Source organism: Oryctolagus cuniculus, chromosome 1 (genome assembly GCF_051225735.1).
Source record: "Oryctolagus cuniculus isolate XC-2025 breed Fujian yellow rabbit chromosome 1, ASM5122573v1, whole genome shotgun sequence".
NCBI classification, from domain to species: domain Eukaryota; kingdom Metazoa; phylum Chordata; class Mammalia; order Lagomorpha; family Leporidae; genus Oryctolagus; species Oryctolagus cuniculus.
This window is the reverse complement of record NC_142867.1, coordinates 105886372-105911535: the sequence shown is the minus strand read 5'-3', so window position 1 is coordinate 105911535 and position 25164 is coordinate 105886372. Positions and strand designations below refer to the sequence as shown.

The 25164-nt window shown below is 43.7% G+C and overlaps 1 protein-coding gene across 12 annotated transcripts in view; it reads left to right on the top strand.

The window, feature by feature from the left end:
- USP28 (ubiquitin specific peptidase 28) overlaps nucleotides 1-24041 on the top strand; it is a 75667-nt gene extending 51626 nt beyond the window's left edge. For 6 of the 12 annotated variants that reach the window (XM_070078467.2, XM_051849130.3, XM_051849125.3 and 3 more), the window contains 14 exons: nucleotides 5066-5245; nucleotides 7208-7422; nucleotides 8481-8551; nucleotides 9996-10224; nucleotides 14050-14244; nucleotides 14799-14938; nucleotides 15097-15282; nucleotides 16340-16435; nucleotides 17039-17217; nucleotides 17329-17407; nucleotides 18092-18171; nucleotides 18683-18806; nucleotides 21472-21667; nucleotides 22706-24041. In XM_070078467.2, the coding sequence (XP_069934568.1) occupies nucleotides 5066-5245; nucleotides 7208-7422; nucleotides 8481-8551; nucleotides 9996-10224; nucleotides 14050-14244; nucleotides 14799-14938; nucleotides 15097-15282; nucleotides 16340-16435; nucleotides 17039-17217; nucleotides 17329-17407; nucleotides 18092-18171; nucleotides 18683-18806; nucleotides 21472-21667; nucleotides 22706-22881 (2146 nt within the window). In that variant the 3' untranslated portion in view covers nucleotides 22882-24041. Of the gene's footprint in view, nucleotides 1-5065; nucleotides 5246-7207; nucleotides 7423-8480; nucleotides 8561-9995; nucleotides 10225-14049; nucleotides 14245-14798; nucleotides 14939-15096; nucleotides 15283-16339; nucleotides 16436-17038; nucleotides 17218-17328; nucleotides 17408-18091; nucleotides 18172-18682; nucleotides 18807-21471; nucleotides 21668-22705 lie in introns of those variants that run through there. The other 6 variants (XM_070078474.2, XM_051849140.3, XM_089312829.1 and 3 more) reach the window with 3 other exon arrangements.
- Nucleotides 24042-25164: the final 1123 nt, after the last annotated feature.

Here is a 25164-nt window from a genome sequence, read left to right as displayed (position 1 = left end):
AGTATTTTGTTATTAGAACTTTATCTATGAACTTTATAAAATCTGTTCTTTATATTAATAAAAATGCAAAAAAGTAGTATAGAAGATGAGTAGAATATTAAAATAAGACAATTTGTTTATATTAAAAATTATTTCTAGTATAAAACTACAATATTTTATAAAATAGCCAAGAAAAGAATTCTAAAGCAGGAAGCAGCTTTTAAGATCAGTTAATGAGGGCCCAGTGCCATGGCACAGTGGGTTGATCCTCCGCCTGCGGCGCCAGCATCCCATATGGGCGCTCTGATTTTAGTCCCGGCTGCCCCTCTTCCAGTCCAGCTCTCTGCTATGGCTTGGGAAACCAGTAGAAGATGGCCCAAGTCCTTGGGCCCCTGCACCCATGTGGGAGACTAGGAAGAAGCTCCTGGCTCCTGGCTTCGGATTGGCACAGCTCCAACCGTTGCAGCCATTTGGGGAGTGAACCAACGGAAGGAAGACTTTCCTCTCTGTCTCTCCCTCTCACTGTCTGTAATTCTCTCAAATAAGTAAATAAATCTTAAAAAAAAAAAAAATCAGCTAATGGTATTTATGGGAAGACAGCAGTCAGGTTAAACAGCGCCAAGTCACGTGGTTAGTTATTGGCGTGTACTGAGGAGAACCTAAATTCTGATTCTGTCGCCTGTTAGTTTTTGTTTTTTCTGCTGCCCTTGCCATCATTGTCACAGACATGGGAGAGAGCTGTCACAATGCTCCAGTCCACTTGCTTTTGAAAGGCACTTTCTGAAGTGTCCAGGGAAGCTAACAATATTGATGCTCTCCCTAGAGTAGTGATCACTGATTACAAGGACCAATATTTGTGACAATAGAATCCTTTATCTTAGAGAAGAATCTTTGCTTTGTTCATTTTGCACTTGACTATTTCTTGATTTCCTTAGGAGGAGTCAGTGTAATTTCTTACTCACCCAGGTAGATTGCATTGATTTAGCATTTAGATGGCATTTCCCCCTTTATCTACTTAATTATTTCTGTCCTGTCACCACCCTACCTCCACCCACTGCATTGTGAGGTCATCCATTTCCCTGAGGGGTAGCACTTTCCGTACCAGGCCCAGATGGGCCAGGCACTCTCGCTGTCATCCCAGTGTCTTTGCCCACTCGGGAAGGACTTACCCAAGATGTGAGCAGTCCCCTGTCTATCTTAATAGAAACTTGAGCTGAAGGCTGACTCAGATCCTGTCGCGGAAGTGATTCACAGGGTTCTTAAGTATGGCAGAGTTTTACTTTAAAAGCTTCAGTGAAGCTGGGAAATCCATTATTTTTATGTAGCAAAATATAACAGATACTTTATAACTCAAAAGTAATCAGTAACCAACCAGACATTTTGACTTACTTAGGTTTCAAAATAGAGTATAGGGGCATTTTCTTTAATATACTATTACTTTTGTTTTTAAAATAAAATGAATTTAAATTTCAGATACTTTTATTTGTTGACTTATTATGAAGTAATATTTACTTATGACACACCCCTGGGAAGATAAATAAGAAACTTTAATGAGTATCATTAAATAGTAGAAATGAGATACGGGGATAGATGACATTATGAACTGACTTAAACCTTTCTTGTGTTTACATTTTCTTTTTTTCTTTTTAAAGATTTTATTTATTTATTTGAGAGGTAGAGTCACAGACATGAGAGGGAGAGACAGAGAGAAAAGTCTTCCTTCCGTTGGTTCACTCCCCAGATGGCCTCAACAGCCGGAGCTGCATGGATCTGAAGCCAGGAGCCAGGCACTTCTTCCTGGTCTCCCATGCGGGTGCAGGGGCCCAAGGACTTGGGCCATCTTCTCCTGCTTTCCCAAGCCACAGCAGAGAGCTGGATTGGAAGAGGAGCAGCCGGGACTAGAACCAGCACCCATATGGGATGCCAGTGCTGCAGGTGGAGGATCAACCTACTGCGCCACAGCACTGGCCCCTTGTAAACATTTTCATACAAAGTCTGTGCATTACTTTTATCTTTTAGGAATAAAAATGTTCCCTATTTCTTCTCTAAGATAATCTTAACATAACATTGAAAAATAAGATTTCGTGTATGCAGTATAGACAACTGTTTTGAAACCATCTTTGCTGTGATTCTGCTAACCAGAACAGGTGTTATACTGCATGAAGTAGTTGATCCTAAAAGTTGTCAGAAGGAATTCAACAGATCATAAAATGGTTATGTTATAAAATTGAAGAAGAGTTTCTTAAAGAAAGAATTTCCTTGGAATGTCACATAAATATCATATTAAAACGCAACAAGCTTGGGAAGGGGTACAGATGTACAGTGATGACTTAAATCCCGTGACAGTGCTGCAGTGCATACGAAGTTTGAAAGATAAGTAGTTTAGATAAGCTGATAATAGCAGAAGTAAAAGCAACGAAATACATTTAAGGAAGAGAATAGTACTCTTAAGTTTCTTCTACCTTTACATGTTTGAGATCCTTTTAAATGAGAGCCATAACTCTGACATGCAGATTCTAATTCTGTTTCTCCTTTGCTGTGTACCCTTGCTCATGGGCTTGACATTGAAAGGCATTGTGCTTTATTTTCCACTGACATTTTCAAGTTATAATATCCTTTTGATACAGAAACAGATGGTTTTCTTTCTTCTGAGTTTTGTTCCTGTTTTTTTGTTTGACTTTTATTCAGAGAAGAAAAACGTGAAGGTCCTGTGTCACTTGGTAATTGGAATCCAGGAATTATGTGTTCACCTATGCCAACCATTTAAGCTCTGCCTACTTTGGTGAACTCTAGTTCACTGAACTAAATCTCTTTATTGAGTATAAAGCAATGTTCTAGTTATGGTAGGCTATTGGATATTATTAAAATATGTGGGTTTTTTTGTTCATACTTGAGATATTTATTCATCCTAAAGAAATCTGTAATTTACATGTGGTGTATGCCATTGAGTGGTTGCGTGAATAAGAGGGTATTTATATCCCTGAAGAAGAAAGATTTGCTAGTTGCATAGCTCTGGCACGTATTGCTTCCTACAGTTTCCCATTTCCAACTTTGTTTCTCTAATTTTGCTCTGTTGTAAAGTAGTTGGCTACAGGGTAGCAAAAACAGATGATGCTCAAGTTCTTGAGTTCCTGCCACCCAGATAGGAGATTGAGATGGAATTCTGGGCTCCTGGCTTCGGCCTGGCCTAGTCCTGACTGTTGCAAGCATTTGGGGATTGAACCAGCAGATGGAGAATCTCTGTCTGTCTTTGTTTTTCTACCCTTGAAATAAAAATAAAGGGTACCAAAGAAACCCTTTGGTACTAATTCATCGGAATTTATTTTCAGATTTGAATATTAGTAATATATCTATTTACTTTTTTTTTTTTTTTAGAAATGCATAGGAGAGTGAGGGCCCTATCGAAAAGAGAGAAGGAAATCTGGATTCATACCGAGTATCAGGAGCCAGCCACGTGGAGAAGCATGTAGGCCAGGAAGCCTGGGGCAGGTGGCCCCAAGGCTACGCGCCCTGGAGACACAGGGAGCACAGGCCCACACTGGCAAAGGCAAAAAAAACAAAGCACTGGGCCCACCAGTTTGCAGGCCTTTAATCCACTTTCAAAGGGGAGTGGTTAATTAACCTGATTGGCCAATGGGCACACAGGTATGATCAGGTAGGAGCATGAGGTCACACAGGGGCGTGGTGTAGGCGTGGTCTTCCAGCTCACAAACCTGATCGATTTTATCCTGTATGCCTGCCTACATCATTCCCCCCTCAGAGACTTCATTCCCTTAATCCTACGAGAACTTGAAGGGCATAGAATCATCTATCTTCTGTAGCTGCTTCCTGCTTATGAGGGACATAGTGTAAGCCCTGCCTGTCCAGGGTCTGGAAGTCTCTATCTTATCTAACAAATTCGCTTTGTGAGCCAGAGCAGTCTCGGTCACTGCCAATGTCTGTCCCCTGCATGGTTATTTACTCCCAGAAATCGAGTTCGAGTATCAGGAGCCAGCACGTAGTGGAGCATGTAGGCCAGGAAGCATGGGGTGGGTGGCCCAAAGGCCACGTGCCCTGGAGGCGCAGGGCAGCAAGGACCCACACTGGCAAAGGACCAAAAAAAGAAAGCCCTATATACCTTTAAGAAATAGTTTAGTGGCCAGCGCTGTGGCTTAGTGGGCTAAGCCTCCACCTGCAGTGCCAGCATCCCATATGGACTGTACCTCTTCCAATCTGCTCTCTGCTATGGCCTGGGAAAGCAGTAGTAGATGGCCCAAGTGCTTGGGCACCTGTACCCATGTGGGAGACCCAGAAGAAGCTCTTGGCTTCAGATTGGCTCAGCTCCAGCAGTTGTGGCCATTTGGGGAGTGAATCAGCAGATAGAAGGCCTTTCTTTCTCTCCCTCTCTGTCTGTAACTCTACCTCTCAAATAAATAAATAAAATCTTTTTTAACTTTTTTTTTAAGATTTATTTATTTATTTGAAAGTCAGAGTTACACAGAGAGAGGAGAGGCAGAGAGAGAGAGACAGGTCTTCCATCCGCTGGTTCACTCCCAAGATGGTCACAATGGCCAGAGCTGTGCTGATCAGAAGCCAGGAGCCAGGAGCTTCTTCTAGGTCTCCCACGTGGGTGCCGGGTCCCAAGGACGTGGGCCATCTTCTCTGCTTTCCCGGGCCACAGCAGAGAGCTGGATCGGAAGTGGAGCAGCTGGGTCTCGAACCGGCACCCATATGGGATGCCGATGCTTCAGGCCAGGGTGTTAACCCGCTGCACCACAGCGCTGGCCCCATAAATAAAATCTTTAAACAAACAAACCCAGAAACAGTTTTTCTGACCAGAGCCCAAATGTGATATGACATTGAAAAAAAAGTAGAAGTGGCTGGCCTTTGCTTATTAGTAGCCTGCTTGTAATGTTTCCTGCCAGATACAAAAACTTTGTGTTAATAACTTTTGCTTTTGTAGGTAGAGAATTTTTTCCCTATAGATTGTGTGTGTGACTTGGTAATCATTGCCTCGACTTGACAAATGAGCCTGTCCATCTACTCTGCATGCTGTAAGCTGAACTGTTTCAGCAAATGGTCAAGTACCACTGTCTTTGCCTCTCAGGTATGTGAAGTACGGCTCAGGCCCCGCCCGGTTCCCGCTGCCAGACATGTTGAAATACGTTATCGAATTTGCCAGTACGAAACCGGCCTCAGAAAGCTGTGCGTCTCAGAGTGACACACGTGTGGCATTGCCACTTTCTCCAGCGCACTGCACAGTTTCTGACCTGACCGCCAAGGAAAGGTAATGCAGACTACTGTTTTCAGTGGCTTCCATTTTTTTCTTTGGTTTCATTTGCACTGTGCACTGTCTTTCCGTCTAGCTGACCCTCGGTGCCTAAGAGCTCCAGGAGCTATGGGCTCATCTTGCTGGTGCGACTTTGCCAGCTGGGTGTGGTGCAGGGTCATCATTCCCTCCAGCGCACTGGGCCTGCCCACAGGGTGCCTGGGTTGGTCTCAGCCGCCTTGTGCTGCCTGGGGTAGTGTTCCTGCAGTACTGGGGCTACCTTGTGCTGAGCTACAATCACACTGCTGCTCAGGGCCTTTTTTGGAGGGAAACTCAGCCCTGTCCTTCCCAAACATTTCACACCCATCTGCTATGAAGTATGTATGACTGAGTAAGCATACAGGAGGGAGACTTCGTCATGAACAGAAAATTAAAACGTGAAAAAGAACTGGCTAGAAATTGAACAGGACACCCTGTGTTGTGAAGAAGTAAGGCAGCCAGCTCATGGGAGCCCTCTGATTCTAGTCCAGCTCAGCCACATGCCATCTGTATAACCCAGACCAACCACTAGCGTCAGCTTGGGTCACATTTGGTGCATGTCCTGGCTAATAAAGATACTGGTACCCATTTTTTAAAAAATGAGGTTTCGTTCTGTCTAATATCATCCTACCCTCCCACACAGTATTGATATTTATATTGTTAGATTTTAAAGTTGCTGTATGTACCAATGGGTGTGATGGGAGATTGCAATATCTAATCTCTTGTGCTTATTTTTCCTTATCTGTGGGTCCCTAAAGAAAAGAGGTTTCCTCCATTATTTTGTGTGTGTGAGAAGGTGGGAACAGGGAGTGAGGGTTTCTTTTAAATCAAAGTTAATGGGAATGTATGTGCCTTAGTTTTGGTATGAAGCAGATAGCTAAGTATAACTAGAAGCTGACATTCGTGCTGGTTTGTATGTGTGCAGTTCTACTCTGTTTAGTGAAGGCTGACTAGTAGCGAGGTTAGCTTCTGCCTTCTGTACCTTATCCTCTGTTAGTATACAGCAATCATGTCAAGAAGTTAATATTGGGGCTGGCTCTGTGGCTTAGTGTAAAGCTGCTGCCTGCAACGCGGGCATCCCATATGGGCACCGGTTCAAGTCCCAGCTGCTCCACTTCCAATCCAGCTCTCTGCTGTGGCTTGGAAAGGAGTAGAAGATGGTCCAAGTCCTTGGGCCCCTACACCCAAGTGGGAGACCTGGAGGAAGCTCCTGGCTCCTGGCTTCGCATCAGCGCAGCTCTGACAGTTGTGGCCATCTGGGGAGTAAACCAGTGGATGGAAGACCTCTCTCTCTCTCTCTCTCTCTCTCCCTCTACCTCTCTGTAACTTTGCCTTTCAAGCAAAATACATACATCTTTTAAAAAGAAGTTAATATTTATGCTTTGTAGATGAGATATTAGATTACTTTCCTGAAGCTAATCCCCCTTCCTTGGGCGCTTAGCTCTAGAGTGATGGAGCTGACCTCTGCCAAGGTGTTGCCGTGTGCGTCCTCGTGAGCTGGGTGTCCAGCCTTGCTCCTTTCCTGTAAGGAGAGTCTCATGCCAGTCAGTCACATCTTGGAAACTGTAATTGATCTCTTGATTTCCAGGCCCAGCCCTCTATCTTCCCTGTCTTTATGAGAAGGCTTCATCCCTGGTGACTAGAGATCATGAACCCTAGAACTGGGTTTAGATTCTTGTCTGTCACCTACTGTTCGGGCAAACTTTGTTAAATCACTTAATTTCTTTACACTTAGGTTGGTAATTGATAAAATAGAGATAGTAATAGTGTCTGCCTGAGAAGCAAGTTGTGTTATGTAATATTCATATGAAGTTTGGCTCAGTAGTTTACAGACTTAACACTCGCTAAGTAACAGCTGTTCTTTGAATTTTACTTAGGGCAGCTTTTTTGGAAATTATCATGTAAGTGTGTGTGTGTGTGTGTGTTTTTGTCTCCCTTCAGTACAAGTTCAGAGAGCTCTTCTCAGGAGGCTGACAGTCCCTTTTCTTCTGAGGATGGTCCACACAAGTCTAAGATAATGAGTAAGCCACATACACCTCGGTCTTCCACGGAAATGCCTGAGCACCCAGCTCCTCGCACAGTCACGGACGAGGAGATCAACTTTGTTAAGACCTGTCTTCAGAGGTGGAGGAGTGAGATTGAACAAGATATACAAGGTTGGCTCTTTTAGCATTTGTCCGTTAACTCCTGGCCTTTGCTGTTGGTCTGGCTAGTTGGGGGTCAGGCAGCTTGGCTGCACTGGCTGCTGTTGCTGGATGTACTGTTGAACTTGGGCCTGGTAATCATGGCTACTTTTGTACTTGCTGGTGCCCTGTAAGGTTGGTTAATACCCCCATCACACAGCAGACGGAAGAGCCCTCTTCTATTCCCTCCTCAGTATTTTTGGAAATTCCTAGAAGTTTAGACACTCAGGATCACTTTGCTGGGATTTGTCTGAATCTGCTAATCTCTGTTCCTGTAGTTTCCACGAACTTTGACCCAGACTTAAAATTTAGCTGGCCTGGATTTCTGCTTTTTTAAGTCTTTTTCTGTGTAAAGCATGCTTTACTGAGAGTCTTGAGCAGTTCACACATTGGACAATTGAATTATGCAGCATTCTGCTCTGAATAGGCCTTTGGCCTCCTTGCCAAAATGTGTGGACCATGCCTGAGGCTTTCCTCTCGCCTTTTGTCTGGGGAGCAAAAAGACAAGTAAAACTCCAGATTCTTCCCGAGTTCTTACTCAGCAGCTGTTGGCTCTGCCCTTTGTTCTGCTTTCTTATTTCAGATCCTGTTGCTGGGACATAGGAGGGGTCTTCAGAAAGTTCAGAGAAAATGCATTACATGAAAAACTGTGTGACTTTCAAAGTTTTTTGCACCAAAATAAGCAATCTCTTAATTCCATTTTCAACAAATTGCATTTTAAAGTATCCTCACATATTTTACAACTAAGTGACCAATTAAAGATCTTTTTCTAAATAGAGATGATTTCCTCTTTCAGAAATTTTGGTGCCAATTATAAATGATAATTTTTAAAATTTTTAATGTGATTGTATTGAACTATAGCCTTCCTAATCTGAAGGACTAGTTCCTTTAAAACTATATATTACTTTGTGGCTTAAAGAGAGATGTGGAAGTCAGTCAAACTGTACAGAGAAGCAGCATTGTTTGCTTAGTGAAAGCAGGTTTTGTGACATGGAGCAAGGTGATCTTAACAAGGTTTTATTTTTTAACAGATTTAAAGAATTGTATTGCAAGTACCACACAGACTATTGAGCAAATGTACTGCGATCCTCTCCTTCGCCAGGTAGAGTAGAAATTGATGGGGAAATGGGCAAGGCATATGCTAATGGTAGATAAAAAAATAGTGAACCTCATAGTTTTCTTTGAAAAAGAGTGAGAATCTCCCCCATATCAGAATGGACTTAAAATACAAATTGGTAATATTCTGTTTCTTCATTTTAGGCTAAAGGAAGCAATATAGCTTTTTACCAGCAACAGAATTGAAGCATTATTTTGTTTCTGCCACATTGTATTTTTATATAATGGAAAGAATGACTGTCAGATATTAATAAAAATTTCTCATAAATGGTAATTTAAGTAGTGTGGTGGGGAAGGATCCTTTGTGATCCTTTGTTTACCAGCATTCTTTCAAACTTTTTCTAATCACTTGTAACTGTGAAAGGGAGTTAGGCAGGACAGATGTTCCTTTTTTCAAACAAAACTTCAAAGTATTTTATTTTACTTATTTGAGAGGCAGAGAGAGAGATTTTCCATCCAGTGATTCATTTCCCAAATGCCTGTAACAACTGGAATTAAGCCAGGCTGAAGCCAAGAGTGAGGAGCCCAATGTGAGTTTTCTGCAAGGGTGGCAGGGACCCAAATACTTGAGCCACCACCTGCTGCCTCCTAGGGTGAGCATTAGCAGAAAGCTGGAATTGAAAATGGAGCCAGGACTCAGATCCCAGGCATTCTGATATGGAATATGAGCATCTCAAACTGTGTCTTACTGCTAGGCTAAATGCCTGCCCCAGAAATTCTTACTATCCTCATAAATCTTTTTTTATATTGGCATTCTGGGCCTGGAGGTTATAAGAGCCTCTCATGGCATGTCCTTGCTATGCTTTTTGTGCGAGTAGACAAAATGGTCAGCATGGCTGTGAGAAGAGAGGTGTTTTTAGAATGGCACTGAAGCACAGTTCTGTTGCATGATAAGAGTGCACTGTGTAAATCAGGGGGTTTCCCCATTCTCCCTTTTGTGTTATTTCAAAAATCTCCACTGCCAGTAACAACATGTCAGGGTGGTGGAAGTTTGATTTGATTCTTTCACTGGCTTTCTTTCATGCATACTTACTTAACAGGTAAGCATTGCTCTGTTTCTCACATTGGAAAATACACACCCTTTCCAGTTATTTAGACAAGCTGGGTTTTGAATTGGAAGGATAAATAGGTCTGGGCTATCTTTGGTTTAGATTTGTAATTGTAGTTTAGAGTTAACAGAATCTTCAGACAGATCATCTAGTTCTGTTGTCTGTTTTTAAAAATTGAGGTACTGAGACATAATTGGTAGACTCTTAGGCTATATTTTTATTCTTCTTGAATTAACAAGGTGTTTTAAAGTGAACCCCATTTGGAACACGTTTGAATAATCATTTTTCCTCTGATAGTTGAAAATAATTTTGAATTTTAATAAAATGAATTTTATCAGATGACTTGCTCAACCTAACAGGAATGTCCTGTCTGATTTGCAGGTGCCTTATCGTTTGCACGCAGTTCTTGTTCATGAAGGTCAAGCAAATGCTGGACACTACTGGGCCTATATCTATAATCAGCCCCGACAGATCTGGCTCAAGTACAATGACATCTCTGTTACTGAATCTTCCTGGGAAGAACTTGAAAGAGATTCCTATGGGGGCCTGAGAAATGTTAGTGCTTACTGTCTGATGTATATTAATGACAAGCTACCCCACTTCAATGCAGGTAAAGGTATCTTAGCAGTACCAGAGATTAGGGAAAATCTCTACTACTTCTTTAAAAATTTAAACTACAACTTACTATTATATAATAATGCATTTAAAATATAAATATTATAAAAGGGAATAAAAAGAAAAAATAAGCTTGCTTTCCTGTGTCACTGATCCTACTCCCCTAGTAAGTATACACTGTGAGGTTTCTTAGGAAGTCTTCAAGAAATAATCTGAGCATGTGCTAGCTTTTATCTTTATCTCCCCTCCCATTTTTTCCCCAAATGGTATGTTTTTCCATTCAATTCTAAACCTTTTTAATTCATTTAACATTTAGCCATCTCTGTTTTCATTAATAGAGGCTACTCATTCTTTTTTTTATTTAGTAAATATAAATTTCCAAAGTACAGCTTATGGGTTACATTGGCTCCCCCCCCCATAATTTCCCTCCCACTCGCACCCCTCCCATCTCCCGCTCCCTCTCCCATTCCATTCACATCAAGATTCATTTTCAATTATCTTTATATACAGAAGATCGATTCAGTATATATTAAGTAAAGATTTCATCAGTTTGTACCCACACAGAAACACAAAGTGTAAAATACTGTTTCAGTACTAGTTAGAGCATTTCTTCACATTGGACAACACATTAAGGACAGATCCCACATGAGGAGTAAGTACACAGTGACTCCTGTTGTTGACTTAACAAATTGACACTCTTGTTTATGGCATCAGTAATCTCCCTAGGCTCTAGTCATGAGTTGCCAAGGCTATGGAAGCCTTTTGGGTTTGAGGCTACTCATTCTGTTTAGCAATTGTATAACAGTTCTATAACCAGCCTCCCACTGATGGGCTTTTCTAGTTTTTTTTTTTTTTTTTTCTTTTTTAGTGCGTCCTTGTACACACACTTTTGCACCATTAGAAGGATAGCTACATTTTAAAAATGGATTTTCCTTAACAGTTTCATCCTTGTTGTTATAACTGATGCTAAAACCAATAATGATAATTTGTATTGGTACTTTACTCATGTTTTTCCTTTTTTAAGATTTGTTTATTTTGTTTGAAAGTCAGAGTTGCAGAAAGAGGGTAAAGGAGAAGGGGAAAAGAGAGAGAGAACTGTCATCCACTGGTTCACTCTGCAAATGGATGCAACAGCTAGAGCCGGGCCAGTTCAAAGCCATGAGCCAGGAGCTTCTTCCAGGTTTCCCACGTGGGTGCAGGGCACTCTGCTGCTTTCCCTGGTACATTACCGGGGAGCTGGATCAGAAGTGGAGTAGCCAGGACTCAAACCAGTGCCCATATGGGATGCCAGTGCCACAGGCAGAGATCCAACTTGCTCTGCCGCAGCGCCAGCCCTGGTGCTTTACTCCTTATTGTGTGCTTTCAAACTTTATTTCTCTAATAATTTTTGACAGAGAGGTAGGCAGGGTGTAAATTCTTATTACCCTCATTTTCCAGTTGAGTAACAGGCTCCACGAGGTTCTGTAGCTGACTGGTCACACAGACAGGAAGTGCATGGCAGGGCCAAGATTCAGATCCAGTTCTGACTTAAATTCTGTGCTGTTCAAGTTTACATGATTCTCTCCTCCCTGTCCCATCTTCTGTGAGAGGTCTTAAGACCAGCATTTCACATGTGAGGAAACAGAAGGCTTTTTCCTTGAGTATCCAGTCTTTACTGTGTTGCAGGTAAGAAAACGTATGGGCATTCTGCCCAGGCAGCACGTTATGCTTCTAAGGTGCCAGTTTGGTTGGGGAGAAGAGGATGGAGAGAATGATTGCTTAACAATAACTGATCTTCAGGATCACTTGTCTGCAGTATGAAGGCATGAACATCTGCCTGTAGGAGTTACTATACAAATGACTGTGCTAGCTGTGGACAGTTCATAGGAACCTTATTACTGCAGGCATGGTTCATTATTAGGTTACAGAAACAAGTGGAACAGGGGCTGGCAATTGAGGTGCAGGGAGTTAAGATGCCACCTGCAACACCAGTATCCCATATGAGTGATGGTTTGAGGCCCAGCTGCTCCAACTTTTTTTTTTTTTTTTTTTTTAAGATTTACTTATTTATTTGAAAGTCAGAGTTACACAGAGAGAAAAGGGGAGGGAGGGAAGGAAGGGAGGGGGCTTCCATCCACTAGTTCACTCCCCAGTTGGCCACAACGGCTGGAGCTGCGCTGATCTGAAGCCAGGAGCCAGGAGCTTCTTCCGGGTCTCCCACTTGGGTGCAGGGGCCCAAGGACTTGGGCCATCTTCTGCTTTCCCAGGCCGTAGCAGAGAGCTGGATGGGAAGTGGCTGGGAAGTATGCTCCACTTCTGATTTAGCTCCCTGCTAATTCCTGGGAAAGAAGCAAAAAAATGGCCCAAGTGCTGGAGTCCCCGCACCCACATGGGACCTGGATGGAGTTCCAGGTTCTTGACTTCAGCCTGGCCCAGCCCTATCTTTTGGAAAGTGAACTAGTAGATGGAAGAACTCTCTCTCCTTCTATTTCTGTAATTCTGCCTTTCAAATAAATAAATAAATCTTTTAAGAAAAGAAAGAGAAAAAGAAGCAGCCACTGACATTTGCCTTGTGAAAAGTCTGGTTGATGACAACCATAAGTGAATATGGTGTTCTACAGGTTTTTAGTCACAGGGTAAGAAATGAAATTTGCTATGCCCTTGTATCCTTGCCATTCTTCATCATTGACCATCTAATCATTGTTTCATAGTGCTTTCTGATAGTACTTATTGTCTGAAACTTGAGGCAGTATAAATGGCCTCAGATTTCTTTCTAACACTCTTGAGGTGAATGGGCATTCTTTTTTTTTTTTTTTTTTTTTTTTTATTTGACAGGCAAAATTAGTGAGAGACAGACAGAAAGGAGAAAGGTCTTCCTTCGATTGGTTCACCCCCCTAAATGGCCGCTTCGGCCAGCGCTGTGCCATTCTGAAGCCAGGAGCCAGGTGCTTCCTCCTGGTCTCCCTTGCGGGTGCAGGGCCCAAGCACTTGGGCCACAGCAGAGAGCTGGACTGGAAGAGGAGCAACCGGCACTAGAACCTGGCGCCCATACAGGATGCCGGTGCTGCAGAAAGAGGATTAACCAAGTGAGCCACGGTGCTGGCCCTGAATGGGCATTCTTAATAATGGGTGCAGTGGTTAAACTGATAATATTTAGCTTGAAATTTCCATCAGATCTATTGATTTTCTAAATTTCTAAGACATATTAGGGGGCTGGCACTGTGGCAAAATGGGTAAAGCTGCCACCTGCAGTGCCAGCAATCCACATGAATGCTGGTTCAAGTCCCAGCTGCTCCACTTCTGATCCAGCTCTCTATTGGGAAAGCAGTAGAAGATGATCCAATTCCTTGGGCCCTGCACCCACATGGGAGACCGGAAGAAGCTCTTGGCTTCAGATCAGCGTGGCTCTGATGGTTGTGGCCAATTAGAGAGTGAACCAGTGCATGGAAGACCTCTGTCTCTCTCTCTGTATCTGCCTCTCCTTCTCTCTCTCTGTAACTCTGACTTTCAAATAAATAAACAAATCTTAACAACAACAAAAAAGACATTAGGTACATCTAGTAGTTGACTAGTCTCTTCCAAATCCTTACTCTGTCACCCATTCGTTTGTTCATTTAACAGACATTTAATGCCTATCTCCAGCACGCCAGGCCCTGTTACTGATGTGCTGTGGTTGTTGGGGTTATAGTGTCAAGATTTTCTGTATGTATGTATTTTAGTTGGTGATAAGACAAAAGCTGAGATGTCATGTTCTCTTCCTTTTCAGAAAGGTCTTTTTGGCTGCTAATGGCCTGTTTTGCTGGATAGTGCTGCATTTCACCCCATCTTTGTTTCCCTTCAGAGGCAGCCCCGAGTGAGTCTGATCAGATGTTAGGAGAGGTGGAAGCACTGTCTGTGGAACTGAAGCATTACATTCAGGAAGATAACTGGCGATTTGAGCAGGAAGTAGAGGAGTGGGAAGAAGAGCAGTCTTGCAAAATCCCTCAGATGGAATCATCCGCCAGCTCCACATCACAGGACTTCTCTGCGTCACCAGGTGTCTGAGAAGGACCTTATCCATGATTTAGTTACATTCACACTGCACTCCACTGGCCAGTCATGTGCGCTTCTCCTAAGTGGTGCCACAGTCTTTACGACACAGTTCCTATAGAGTTGGTGTTACTCATCTGATGGACTTAATAGTGGCTGTAGATTGTGGTTTCTGATGAGTGGAAGTAATATCTGAAGGACTAGTACTTGCACTTTCACTACCGTGTAGTTTTGCTTATTTCCCAGCAATGGAGAAACTATGACGGGGCTAATAGGTAGACTTTGTGAAAACTGTTCTCCAAAGGTTGTCTTCCTCAACACAGATGGCTGTTGCCATAAAGAAAGACAACAAAGCTGGATGCACATTAAATTTTACAGAAGCGTCAGTTGGGTTCTTGCTGAAGCAGCCATTTCTTATAGTCATTCATTTCTAGGGGATATTTGTAAAGACTTTTTCAAAAGTGAGTTAGAAGGGTTGTGTATCCAGCCGTGTTCATCCTGCTTGCCTTTTATGATCTTGACGTCATCAGATGCTAATGCCATTGTACGATTTGTTGTCAGAGCCTTCGGTAGCCTCTTCTCATGGGGTTCGCTGCCTGTCTTCTGAGCATGCTGTCATTGTAAAGGAACAGACTGCCCAGGCGATCGCAAACACAGCACATGCCTATGAGAAGAGTGGTGTCGAGGCAGCGCTGAGTGAGGTGAGAGTGGCAGGGAACCCCAAATTCAAGACCGCTGGGTCTTCAGCAGTAATTTCCAGCATTCTCATGTTTCTGTTATTCTGTGTCTCTGCTGCATTTAACCAACTCCTCTTTATTTCTCCTGTTTCTCTTACTCTCTCCCCATTGTGCTGCCACAGCTTGAGGAAGCTGAACCTAAGAAGCCCATGCCCCAGGAAACAAACCTTGCAGAGCAGTCAGAACAGCCCCCAAAAGCTCCTGATGCAGAGTCTGCTGCCCAGCCTAATTCTGAGGTCTCTGAAGTGGAGATTCCCAGTGTGGGAAGGATTCTGGTTAGATCTGATGCAGATGGATATGATGAGGAGGTACAGAGAAGAGTGCAGGAAGTAGCTGTCTGTTGTCAGTCTTGTATTTCCCTCTCATGTGACTGAATATACTTTTTAAGTGTCTGGTATTTTCTCACTGATGCAGTTAAATGACAAGCAGGCCTGTCTGGCGTTGACCTTGTTACTGTTGTTTAAGGGGTAGTCATGCTCCTCCTGCACAGTGTGTATGTTTCCACCCAGGCTTGTACTTAGGGAGGCCAGTGCAGAAGCCAGGGGCTCAGGAAGCTAGAAATTAATCCCTTTCTGGTATTAATGAACCAAAAATTGCCTTCTAGGTTTAAGTAGGGAATCTTTGTTTTATATTAGTCAATTGTTTCCCTTCTATATACAAGCGTTTCATTTGTACAGTGGGCAAAACACATACGGATTAAAGTCATTAGTGTTTTTAATTCTAAAACTTTGGAAAGAGGCTGTAGAATCCCAAGTTATTCGTGGCCTATTTCCTTCTCAGTTGCACTACACTGAATCACGAATCCTGTTCTTTCCCGTAGAATATTTTTTTTTTAGATCTTTGAAAAGTTTTCCTCTTACAGAGTCACATTTATGTAGCCCTTAGTTTCCAGATTATTTTAAACTTACGGTTCATCCTTCAAGAACTCTAAAATACTTTTGTATTGGAAATATACACTTAAAGTACAAAACTAAATTGGAATTCTGACCTCAGATGCATCCCCTCTGAGAGCCATCATTTAACATAATTCCTGAGCAGGAATTTAACATAATTTAACATAATTCCTCAGCCATCATTTAACATAATTCCATGTTGGAGGTAGTTTTGGACATACAGCTTTCTTCATTCGTACTAGAGTAGAACATCCGGTGTAGGACTAGTGTGTCATGCTGAGAGGTGTTGACCTTGGGTCGGAGGCTGTGCATGCTATAGGGGAAGGTGTGTGGAACATGGCTTGCAGTGGGTGCTGGCCGAGAAGCACCCTGCTCTGTTTCCCTTTAGCGCTCTGTTCACCTTGCTTTCTCACAGCTGTCTTTTGAACCTCTTCTCTCCCTTTTCTCTCTGTTCTGTGCCCTCTTATGGTAGGTGATGCTGAGCCCTGCCATGCAAGGGGTCATCCTGGCCATAGCCAAAGCCCGCCAGACCTTTGACCGAGATGGGTCTGAAGCAGGGCTTATCAAGGTATCGCTCTTTAAAACTCTCCTCCTTACAACCCAGCCATCATCATATCCAGGTGGTAACTGTAAGATGGGAAAAGGTGGGATTAAAGCTGTCTTTTGTTGAAGTGAAACAGGAGATGCCCTTTCCCGTCCAGCTCTCTGGCAAGCAGCACCGTTTGCTCCCCTTGGTTGGCAGTGCCACTCTGTGTTGCACCTGCCCCAGAGGGCTGTGTGTTGTTATTGGGATATCTGTTAATAAAGCCCCGAGATTGTGCCTCTAACTTCAGGGCCTTAATATATAAGAAAACAGGCCTTACTTTTGAAGGTATTTGAATATACTTGCACTTGAATGGATTTTTACAATTCAGTTCACTGGAACTTAAAAATATGCTTAAAATGATTACAACTAAATACAGGCTTTTCTGAGAACTTCATGGGAAAAATGGGTTCCATTGGTGCTAGAACGCTAGAGGAGTTTCATCCCTCGTGAGATGCGAGCAACACACATACATTCTGTAGTTGCCCAGGTCATTTCTCAGTGCAAAGCGCCTTCAGCCCTTGGGGACGGATTTCTGTGCAGAGGCCCAGCACGCGCCTTTTCTGATGTCCCTTCTGTGTGTGACAGGCATTCCATGAAGAATACTCCAGGCTCTATCAGCTCGCCAAAGAGACTCCCACCTCTCACAGCGACCCTCGGCTTCAGCACGTCCTGGTTTACTTTTTCCAAAACGAAGCTCCCAAAAGGGTCGTCGAGCGGACTCTTCTGGAACAGTTTGCCGATAAAAATCTTAGCTATGACGAAAGGTGAGACAGGAACACCCAAGTGACTCCCCTTCCTTCTGGCTTTGGCCACTCCTCTGAGGGGAGGTTGTGCCTAGTGCTCCCTCAGTGCGTTCTGAACTCTGTTCTGCACAGATCCATCAGCATCATGAAGGTGGCACAAGCCAAACTGAAGGAGATTGGTCCAGATGACATGAATATGGAAGAGTACAAGGTGAAATCTTTTCTTTAGTTCTCCAAGTGAATCATCCCTTCTTGAGGCAGAACTAACCAGGCTGTGTTTTCCCACCTGTCTGGTTCTGTTCCCTACACTTCCCCTAAAAAACCCGGGAAAGAGTGGATACAGGATTTTGTTCTTACCTCAGAATAGCAGGTCTCTTAATTTCCATTCTTTTATTAGAGTGAATCCACCCTTCACTTCCCTTTAATACTATCCATTTAAGCCTTGTTCCAGGCAGTACAATTCTTGAAAGCATGTTTTCGATTTGTTTTAAATGCTACTGTTTCCAGAAGGCATTGAAATACAAATACAGCTACAAATTTTCCAAGAACTCCTTGCATTCTCTATAAAGCTGTGTTACATGCGACCTCAGGAGTACCCCCACTCTTACTGGGCCTGGTTGTTGATTGGCCTGACTTGGAACAGCTTTGTCCTTCCATCCCCCTGTGTCTGGGCAGTCTTGTCAGGACTTGAGAGGTCGGTCATTCAAGCCAGAGCTGAATGATCATGACGTTGGTGTGAGGAATTAAGATAATAAATTCCAAAGTTTCTGAAAGTTTGTGCTTGCTGTTCTTGTGCCTGGCCAGAGGTAATCAAGAAAAACTAGTCCTGAACTTGCAGTTTCTTGGTGGTGGAAAGTGCAGCATGGTTTACTGTGATCATCTCGTTCCTTTTCAGAAGTGGCATGAAGACTACAGTTTGTTCCGAAAGGTGTCTGTGTATCTCCTGACAGGCCTGGAACTCTATCAAAAAGGAAAGTATGTTGGCCTTTCATTTCACGCAGAGTATTGGTCAGCACGCTCGTTCTCGGGGGCCTACCTGTGATGCAGCGGGAGTCCCAACCAGGCACCACACAGAGCCCCATGTACCTCCCAGGACTGCACGTTTGCTCTGAATACCACGCACATTCTTTTCAGCCTTTGCCTGGTAGATTTATTAGTCAAGAGACACACTGTAGCTGGAGTTTCTGACACACAAAGATGAACCCAGAAAATGAGTGTTGAGCCGGCATCCCTCGTGAACAGCTTGATGGGGAGCTGAGGAAGGCTGAGGCCGGGGGAGTTTTATGATTTGCCTAGGGTCTCTCGGCCAGTTTGTGGAAGCACCAAGATTGGTGGCAGTTGTTGCCCTCAGGCTCTTCCCAGGACACTCTGCCCACCATGTCTCTAAGACTTTGCCAGAATCGTAGCCCAACAGTCTCGTGTTAGGTAGAGGCCATAGATTGTGGCCAGAGAGAACTGAGCTGTTGTGTGCCTCCTATTTCCTAAGGTACCAAGAAGCACTGTCCTACCTGGTGTACGCCTACCAGAGCAACGCTGCCCTGCTGACCAAGGGGCCTCGCCGCGGTGTGAAGGAGTCTGTGATTGCCCTGTACCGAAGGAAGTGCCTGCTGGTTTGTACTGCTTGGAAAGCCTCGAGCTTGGGGTGGGTGGGTGTGAGAGAGAGAGAGAGAGACCTCTGCTCCCTGAAGCCGTGGTGTGAAGGAGTCTGTGATCGCCCTGTACCGAAGGAAATACCTGCTGGTTTGTACTGCTTGGAAAGCCTTGAGCTTGCGGGAGAAGTGGGTGGGATGTGTGGGGGTGTAAGTTTCGCTGAGTCAAGGGTTGGGATCCTTTCTCCTACCAAGGGCCATTTGTGTGCGTATAGCACTATTCACGGGCCACTCAAAACTGTCGACCTCAGAATCCACCTGCTGTAGCTTTATTGGATTTGGAGTTACACCTGTGGTTGCTTTGGCAAAGGGCTACCAAGTGGCTTCTCAGGCTTTATGCAGCCTGCGGCCAGCAGGCTGGATGTTTCCCACCCTTGCTAAGTGAATTTCACGCTGCTTTCACCTGACAGAGGCTGCAAGCCGATCAGTCCTGTCTGTGGTGCCCCTCATCCGGCCTCCATTCCCTCTTTCGTCACCTCTCCCCTGCTGCCTTCGGAGCTCCTTAAGCACAGGTCCTTCTCTCTCTCTTTTTAAGAGTTAATAGATGGAGAGAGATCATCCATCCCCTGATTCACCCCCAAATGGCTGCAATGACCAGAGCTCAGATGATTTGGAGCAGGAGCTTCCTGTGGGTCTCCCACGTGAATGCAGGAGCCCAAGTACTTGGGCCATCCTCCTCTGCTTTCCCAGGCCATGATCAGGGAGCTGGATTGGAAGTGGAGTTAACTGGGACCTGAACTGGCACCTATATGGGATGCCAGCACTGCAGGCTGCAGCCCCACAGGTCCTTCTCTAGTTCAGCTGTTTTGCTCTACCTGGCAGGAAGTAAGCATGAGTGTTGAAAGGAGGCCATACTTTGTCTTACTGTTCCCTACTAAGCTGTTAGGTTAGTATTAGTGACTTCTAAGTGACTCTAGTTTTTGAAACAAGGTGTGAGCCCTAGGAATTGGTCCTACTGTTCTGTTAGCATCATTGCCATACTCTGGTGAGGTCAAATCCTATCCTGGCCGAGTTTGCATTTGGCAGTCATATGGAAAGGCAAGCCTGCATCCCTGTGCAGCTTACCTGAGGACTTAAACCATGCTTGCTCTTCAGAGGACTAGAAAGGGGCCATGCAGGTACCAGCACATGCTTGGTACCCAACAGATTTGCCTTTCCCAGGAGAGATCAGACCATCATTTGTACCACTGCCTTGGTCTTGTTAAAAGCCATGGAGGAGATTACCTCATGATAGAGATTCATCCTAAGAGCTCTGTTTTCTGGTCTGTACTTTGGATTCGGTGTCAGTTACATATGGGGCAGGGCAACTTTGAGGAAAAAGGCTCCATAGATTTGATGGATCTGAATTTTTATTAGAGCCATGCTCTTACGTTTTATTTTTTTTTAACTTTTTTATTTTTTTAAAATTTTTATTTATTTTTTTTTTTTTTTGACAGGCAGAGTAGACAGAGAGAGAGAGAGAGAGAGAGAGAGAGAGAAAGGTCTTCCTTTTTGCTGTTGGTTCACCCTCCAGTGGCTGCCGCGGCCTGCGTGCTGCGGCCGGCACACCGCGCTGATCTGAAGCCAGGAGCCAGGTGCTTCTCCTGGTCTCCCATGCGGGTACAGGACCCAAGGACTTGGGCCATCCTCCACTGCACTCCCAGGCCATAGCAGAGAGCTGGCCTGGAAGAGGGGCAAGCGGGACAGAATCCGGCACCCCGACCAGGACTAGAACCCAGTGTGCCGGCGCTGCAAGGCGGAGGATTAGCCTATTGAGCCGCGGCACCGGCCATGCTCTTATGTTTTTAAACCATCAAATACAGGTTGACATTTTGAATATCCCACTTGGCATCTACAGTAACACAGTAGGAGGGATTTAAAGTCTTTGCATCACTAGCTGTCAACTCCTAGTTTGCACCTGGGGTGGTGGGAGGCTTCAAACAGTAGTGATTGTCAGGCCCTCCCAAGACCGTTAAATTAGGATATCTGGGGAGAGGCCTGCGGGGCGGTGGGTGCAGGTGGTTCTGGTGCTCATGGAGATTAAAAGCCATTGAGTGGGTCTTTTTGGTAGAAACAGGTGCTAAATATGACATTGACTTATAAGTTTAGACTAGTGGATCACAAACTTTGCTGCATTAGAATCAGTTTGGGGGGCTGGCACTGTGGCGCAGCGGGTTAAAGCCCTGGCCTGAAGCACCAGCATCCCATATGGGCGCCAATTCTAATCCCGGCTGCTGCTCTTCCGATCCAGCTCTCTGCTATGTCCTAGGAAAGCAGTGGAAGATGACCCAAGTCCTTGGGCCCCTGCACCCACGTGGGAGACCTGAAAGAAGCTCCTGGCTCCTGGCTTTGGATTGGTGCAGCTCTGGCTGTCGCGGTCATCTGGGGAGTGAACCAGCGGGTGGAAGACCTCTCTCTGTGTCTCTACCTCTCTCTGTAACTCTTTCAAATAAATAAAATAAATCTTAAAAATCAGTTTGGGAGCAGTTAAGAAATCTCAATGCCCAGACCACCCACATGCTCAGTGAATCAGCACACCTAGGGTCGGACCCAACATCAGTAGTTTGTAAAGATCCCCAGATGAGTCCAGTATGCAATAATTTGGTCTTTTTCAGACTTTCCCCTCTACTCTGCCTTTTATCTGTAGGAGCTGAATGCTAAAGCAGCTTCGCTCTTTGAAACAAACGATGATCACTCTGTGACGGAGGGCATTAATGTGATGAATGAGCTCATCATTCCCTGCATTCACCTGATCATTAATAACGACATTTCCAAGGATGACCTGGATGCCATTGAGGTCATGAGAAACCACTGGTGCTCTTACCTTGGGCAAGATATTGCAGGTATGTTGTTGGTACCATGTTGGATAATTTCTAAGATTTTATAAATTGTAGAGATTATAGTGGTCTCACTGGTTGTCAGAACTTTGTAAGGAATTGGAGCCTTGTACCCTCTTCCTCCACCCCCCCCCCCCATGCAAGTACAAAATATAAGTGAGTTAAAAGTAGCTTTGCTCTACTGAACTCCCCTTACCTCCTCCGCGGCTGCTGAAGCTCCTCTGTGGGCAGTGGACAAGCACTGTAGGCATGTCAGACTTCTCTTGTCTGCCCAGTTGTGAACTCTTACAGTTCAAAAATCAGAATCTGTTCACGCAGAGTGTGATTGCTTGATGGTTTTCCTGTGGCGTAAAGCTGTAAGACAGAAGATTATTAACTCTGAAGATTTCAAGATGAGTGGATTCCTTAGCACACGGAATATCCTTGCTTGTCCAGAGCATCATGAGGAGGCACCCTGAAGCTAGTTATCTTTAGATGAGTTCAGTGGATGGGAAGTTTGATGTGTGTTGTGCTATGAGTCCTCTTTGGTAGTTTCTCACCGTTAGAAGGATATTCCATTCATTGGCTTATTCAAGTGTGGAAGTTTTAAGTTATTGAAAAATTCTATAATAGCTAGTTAGTACATATTTCCTTTCAGTGTCTTTAGTCCTTATTTGGATTGTGTGTGCTGTATAGCTTTACTTAATACAAACACTACTGTGTTTTAATCATTTGAAAAAATACCACCATTATATATTTGCAGTACAGAGTATCATATCCACTTTGTCAATTTTAAAAGGATGATTGATTAGAAGACCTGTCCATGGGAAGTGAATGCATAGTGTTAATCTGTCAACATCAGGGGGTTTGGAGTATTTGGCAAGCGGGTCTTGGTTCTGATTTGGCCTGAAGAAATAATTTGTTGTTAATTGGCCAGCATAATGCTTTGATTGTTAGGGTTGAGTAATGATCTTTTTGAATGACTTTCCATAGAGTTGCAGGTGTATTGCTTTTGCCCAGAGAAGTATTTAGCTGTACATATAACCATCCACTTTCCCTCCACAGAAAATCTACAGCTGTGCTTAGGGGAGTTTCTACCCAGACTTCTAGATCCTTCTGCAGAAATCATTGTCTTGAAGGAGCCTCCAACTATTCGACCCAATTCCCCCTATGACCTTTGTAGCCGATTTGCAGCTGTCATGGAGTCAATTCAAGGTGTTTCAACTGTGACAGTGAATTAAGCCCCCACATGTTCCTTGGTCTCTGGTTGCCTGCCTGTTGCACAGAGGTGTGTTGGTGTTCACCTGGGGAAGGCGATTAGCTGGACAAGTGAGATTCAGATCCAGGCCCCAACCATGCTGCATGTTTATAAGGAAGGATTAAAACTAAAATTGCACTTTCAGGTACAGAATCATAATAGCTATTTCCTTAGAAAAGGCAGGAGCCAGTGTATAGCAGTATTGAATTATGCTAGAAGACCTAAAATGCCTTTGAACCCACAGTGAGGCTTGGGCTTTTTATCAGTCTCTCCTCCAGGCGTAAATGTTTTTGACAGCAGAATAGAAGAGTGACTCATCAGAACCTTCACCAGATGAACAGCCAATAGTTATTTTATCAAACAGGTGACATTTGGAAATTGTTAGCTATGAGAGATGAAAGTGTGACCTTGCTGGCTCCTGACAGCAGATGTCAGAGTGGGTGCCAAGGAGCTAGTGCCCTTTTACAAGGTGGGTGGAGCCCAAGGTTGCAAGGCAGGAAGGTACTGAAAAGTCAGGAGCTAGCTGCCTCTCCTTTCTCTCTCCTCTTTTTTATATTTTTCAAATAAATAAACCAGAAAACCTCACAGTCAGTCCTCAGTGAATGAAAGGAAAACATTAAGGATTTTAGACACAATAGCATCATGAAACTTGACTAAAGATAGTGTTTTTATAGTTGTTAACCATTTAGGCAAAATAAACCAGAAAACCTCACAGTCAGTCCTCAGTGAATGAAAGGAAAACATTAAGGATTTTAGACACAATAGCATCATGAAACTTGACTAAAGATAGTGTTTTTATAGTTGTTAACCATTTAGGCAAAATTTTCTAGTTTCTGAAGATTGTCAAAGACAGGTGTCTAAAGCTACTGCTGGCCCAAAAGAACATTTTGGTCCCCCTCCCCCTTTTTCTAAAAAAAAAAAAAAAAAAAAAAAAAAGATGTGGATTTGTAAAAAGAAAAAATGTCTATATATATGTATGTATGTATATGTAGAGAGAAAAATATCCCGTTGACCATTTTTAAAAGGCTTCTAATTGGGAATTGTGTTTGAACCAAATTTTAAAGATTAATGGAGAAATCATGGGAGGGAAGAATAATACAACTATGCAGATTTTATAAATGTGCAATAAAGATATTTGTTTTACCTCTGGTGTGCAGTATGGCCTTTATTTATATTTACCACTTTGGAAATGTGTGGACTCAAGATTAATGAGTTGAGAAACTTGATGGGAATGGAAGGGTCAACATTTGAAATAAGAGCAGGCACAGTCGATTCTTGAGCAGCACCTAGTGGTGACTGATTTCATCTCATTTGCAGTTTGCATTGCATGTAAGTATATCCATTTTGTAATTTGCAAACTTTTTTTTAAAGCTTGTTTAGGCTGGGGGATACTTTGTCATTTTATTTATTTATTTAGGCAGAGAGACAGACAAGGCTTCTTCCATCTGCTGGTTCACTGTCCAAATGCCTGCAGCACCTGGGGCTGGGCCAGGCTACAGCCAGCATACGAGAACTCCATCTGGGTCTCTCACCCAGGTGACAGGGCCCCAAGTCCAGGAGCCATCACCTGCTGCCTCCCAGCATGTGCGTGAGCAGGAAGCTGGAATTGGGAGCAGAGCCAGGACTTGAACCCAGGCACTCTGATATGGGATGCAGGATCTTAGTCACTGCACCAATTGCCTGCCCCTAGTTCACAAATTTTAGAAGGCAAAAAAAAAAAAAAAAAAAAAAGATTTCCTTAAAACTGAAGTTCTTGTACCTTGATTAAATTAGTGGTAAGCCATCCTTTGTGGGTTTTCTGTGATGCTTTGTGTTTTAAGGTGCATTGCAAGAATTTGTTCCAAGAGAAGTTGGTCAGTTATCCATTAATTACATTTTACTGTTTAAAATAACATACATCGCACTTGCCTTTCACTTTTTCAATTATTTTTAAAATTTATGCACTTGAGAGGCAGAAAGACAGACAGACATCCCACCCACTGATTCACCACCCAAATGCCTACAATGGCTTCGGGGCTGAGGACAGGAGCCAGGAACTCAATCCAGGTCTATGTGGGTGGCAGAAATCCAATTAGTTGAGCGTAACCTGCTGCCTCCCGGGGACCACATTCGTGGGAAGCTGGAATCAGACACTCTGATATAGGACGCTGGCATCCTAACCCACATTTTAAGTGCTAGGCCAAAGGCTCACCAGGCCTTCACTTTTTAATTCCTGTTATTGAACACCATGCATGGTGCTTCGCTTGTTACAACAACCACGGGATAA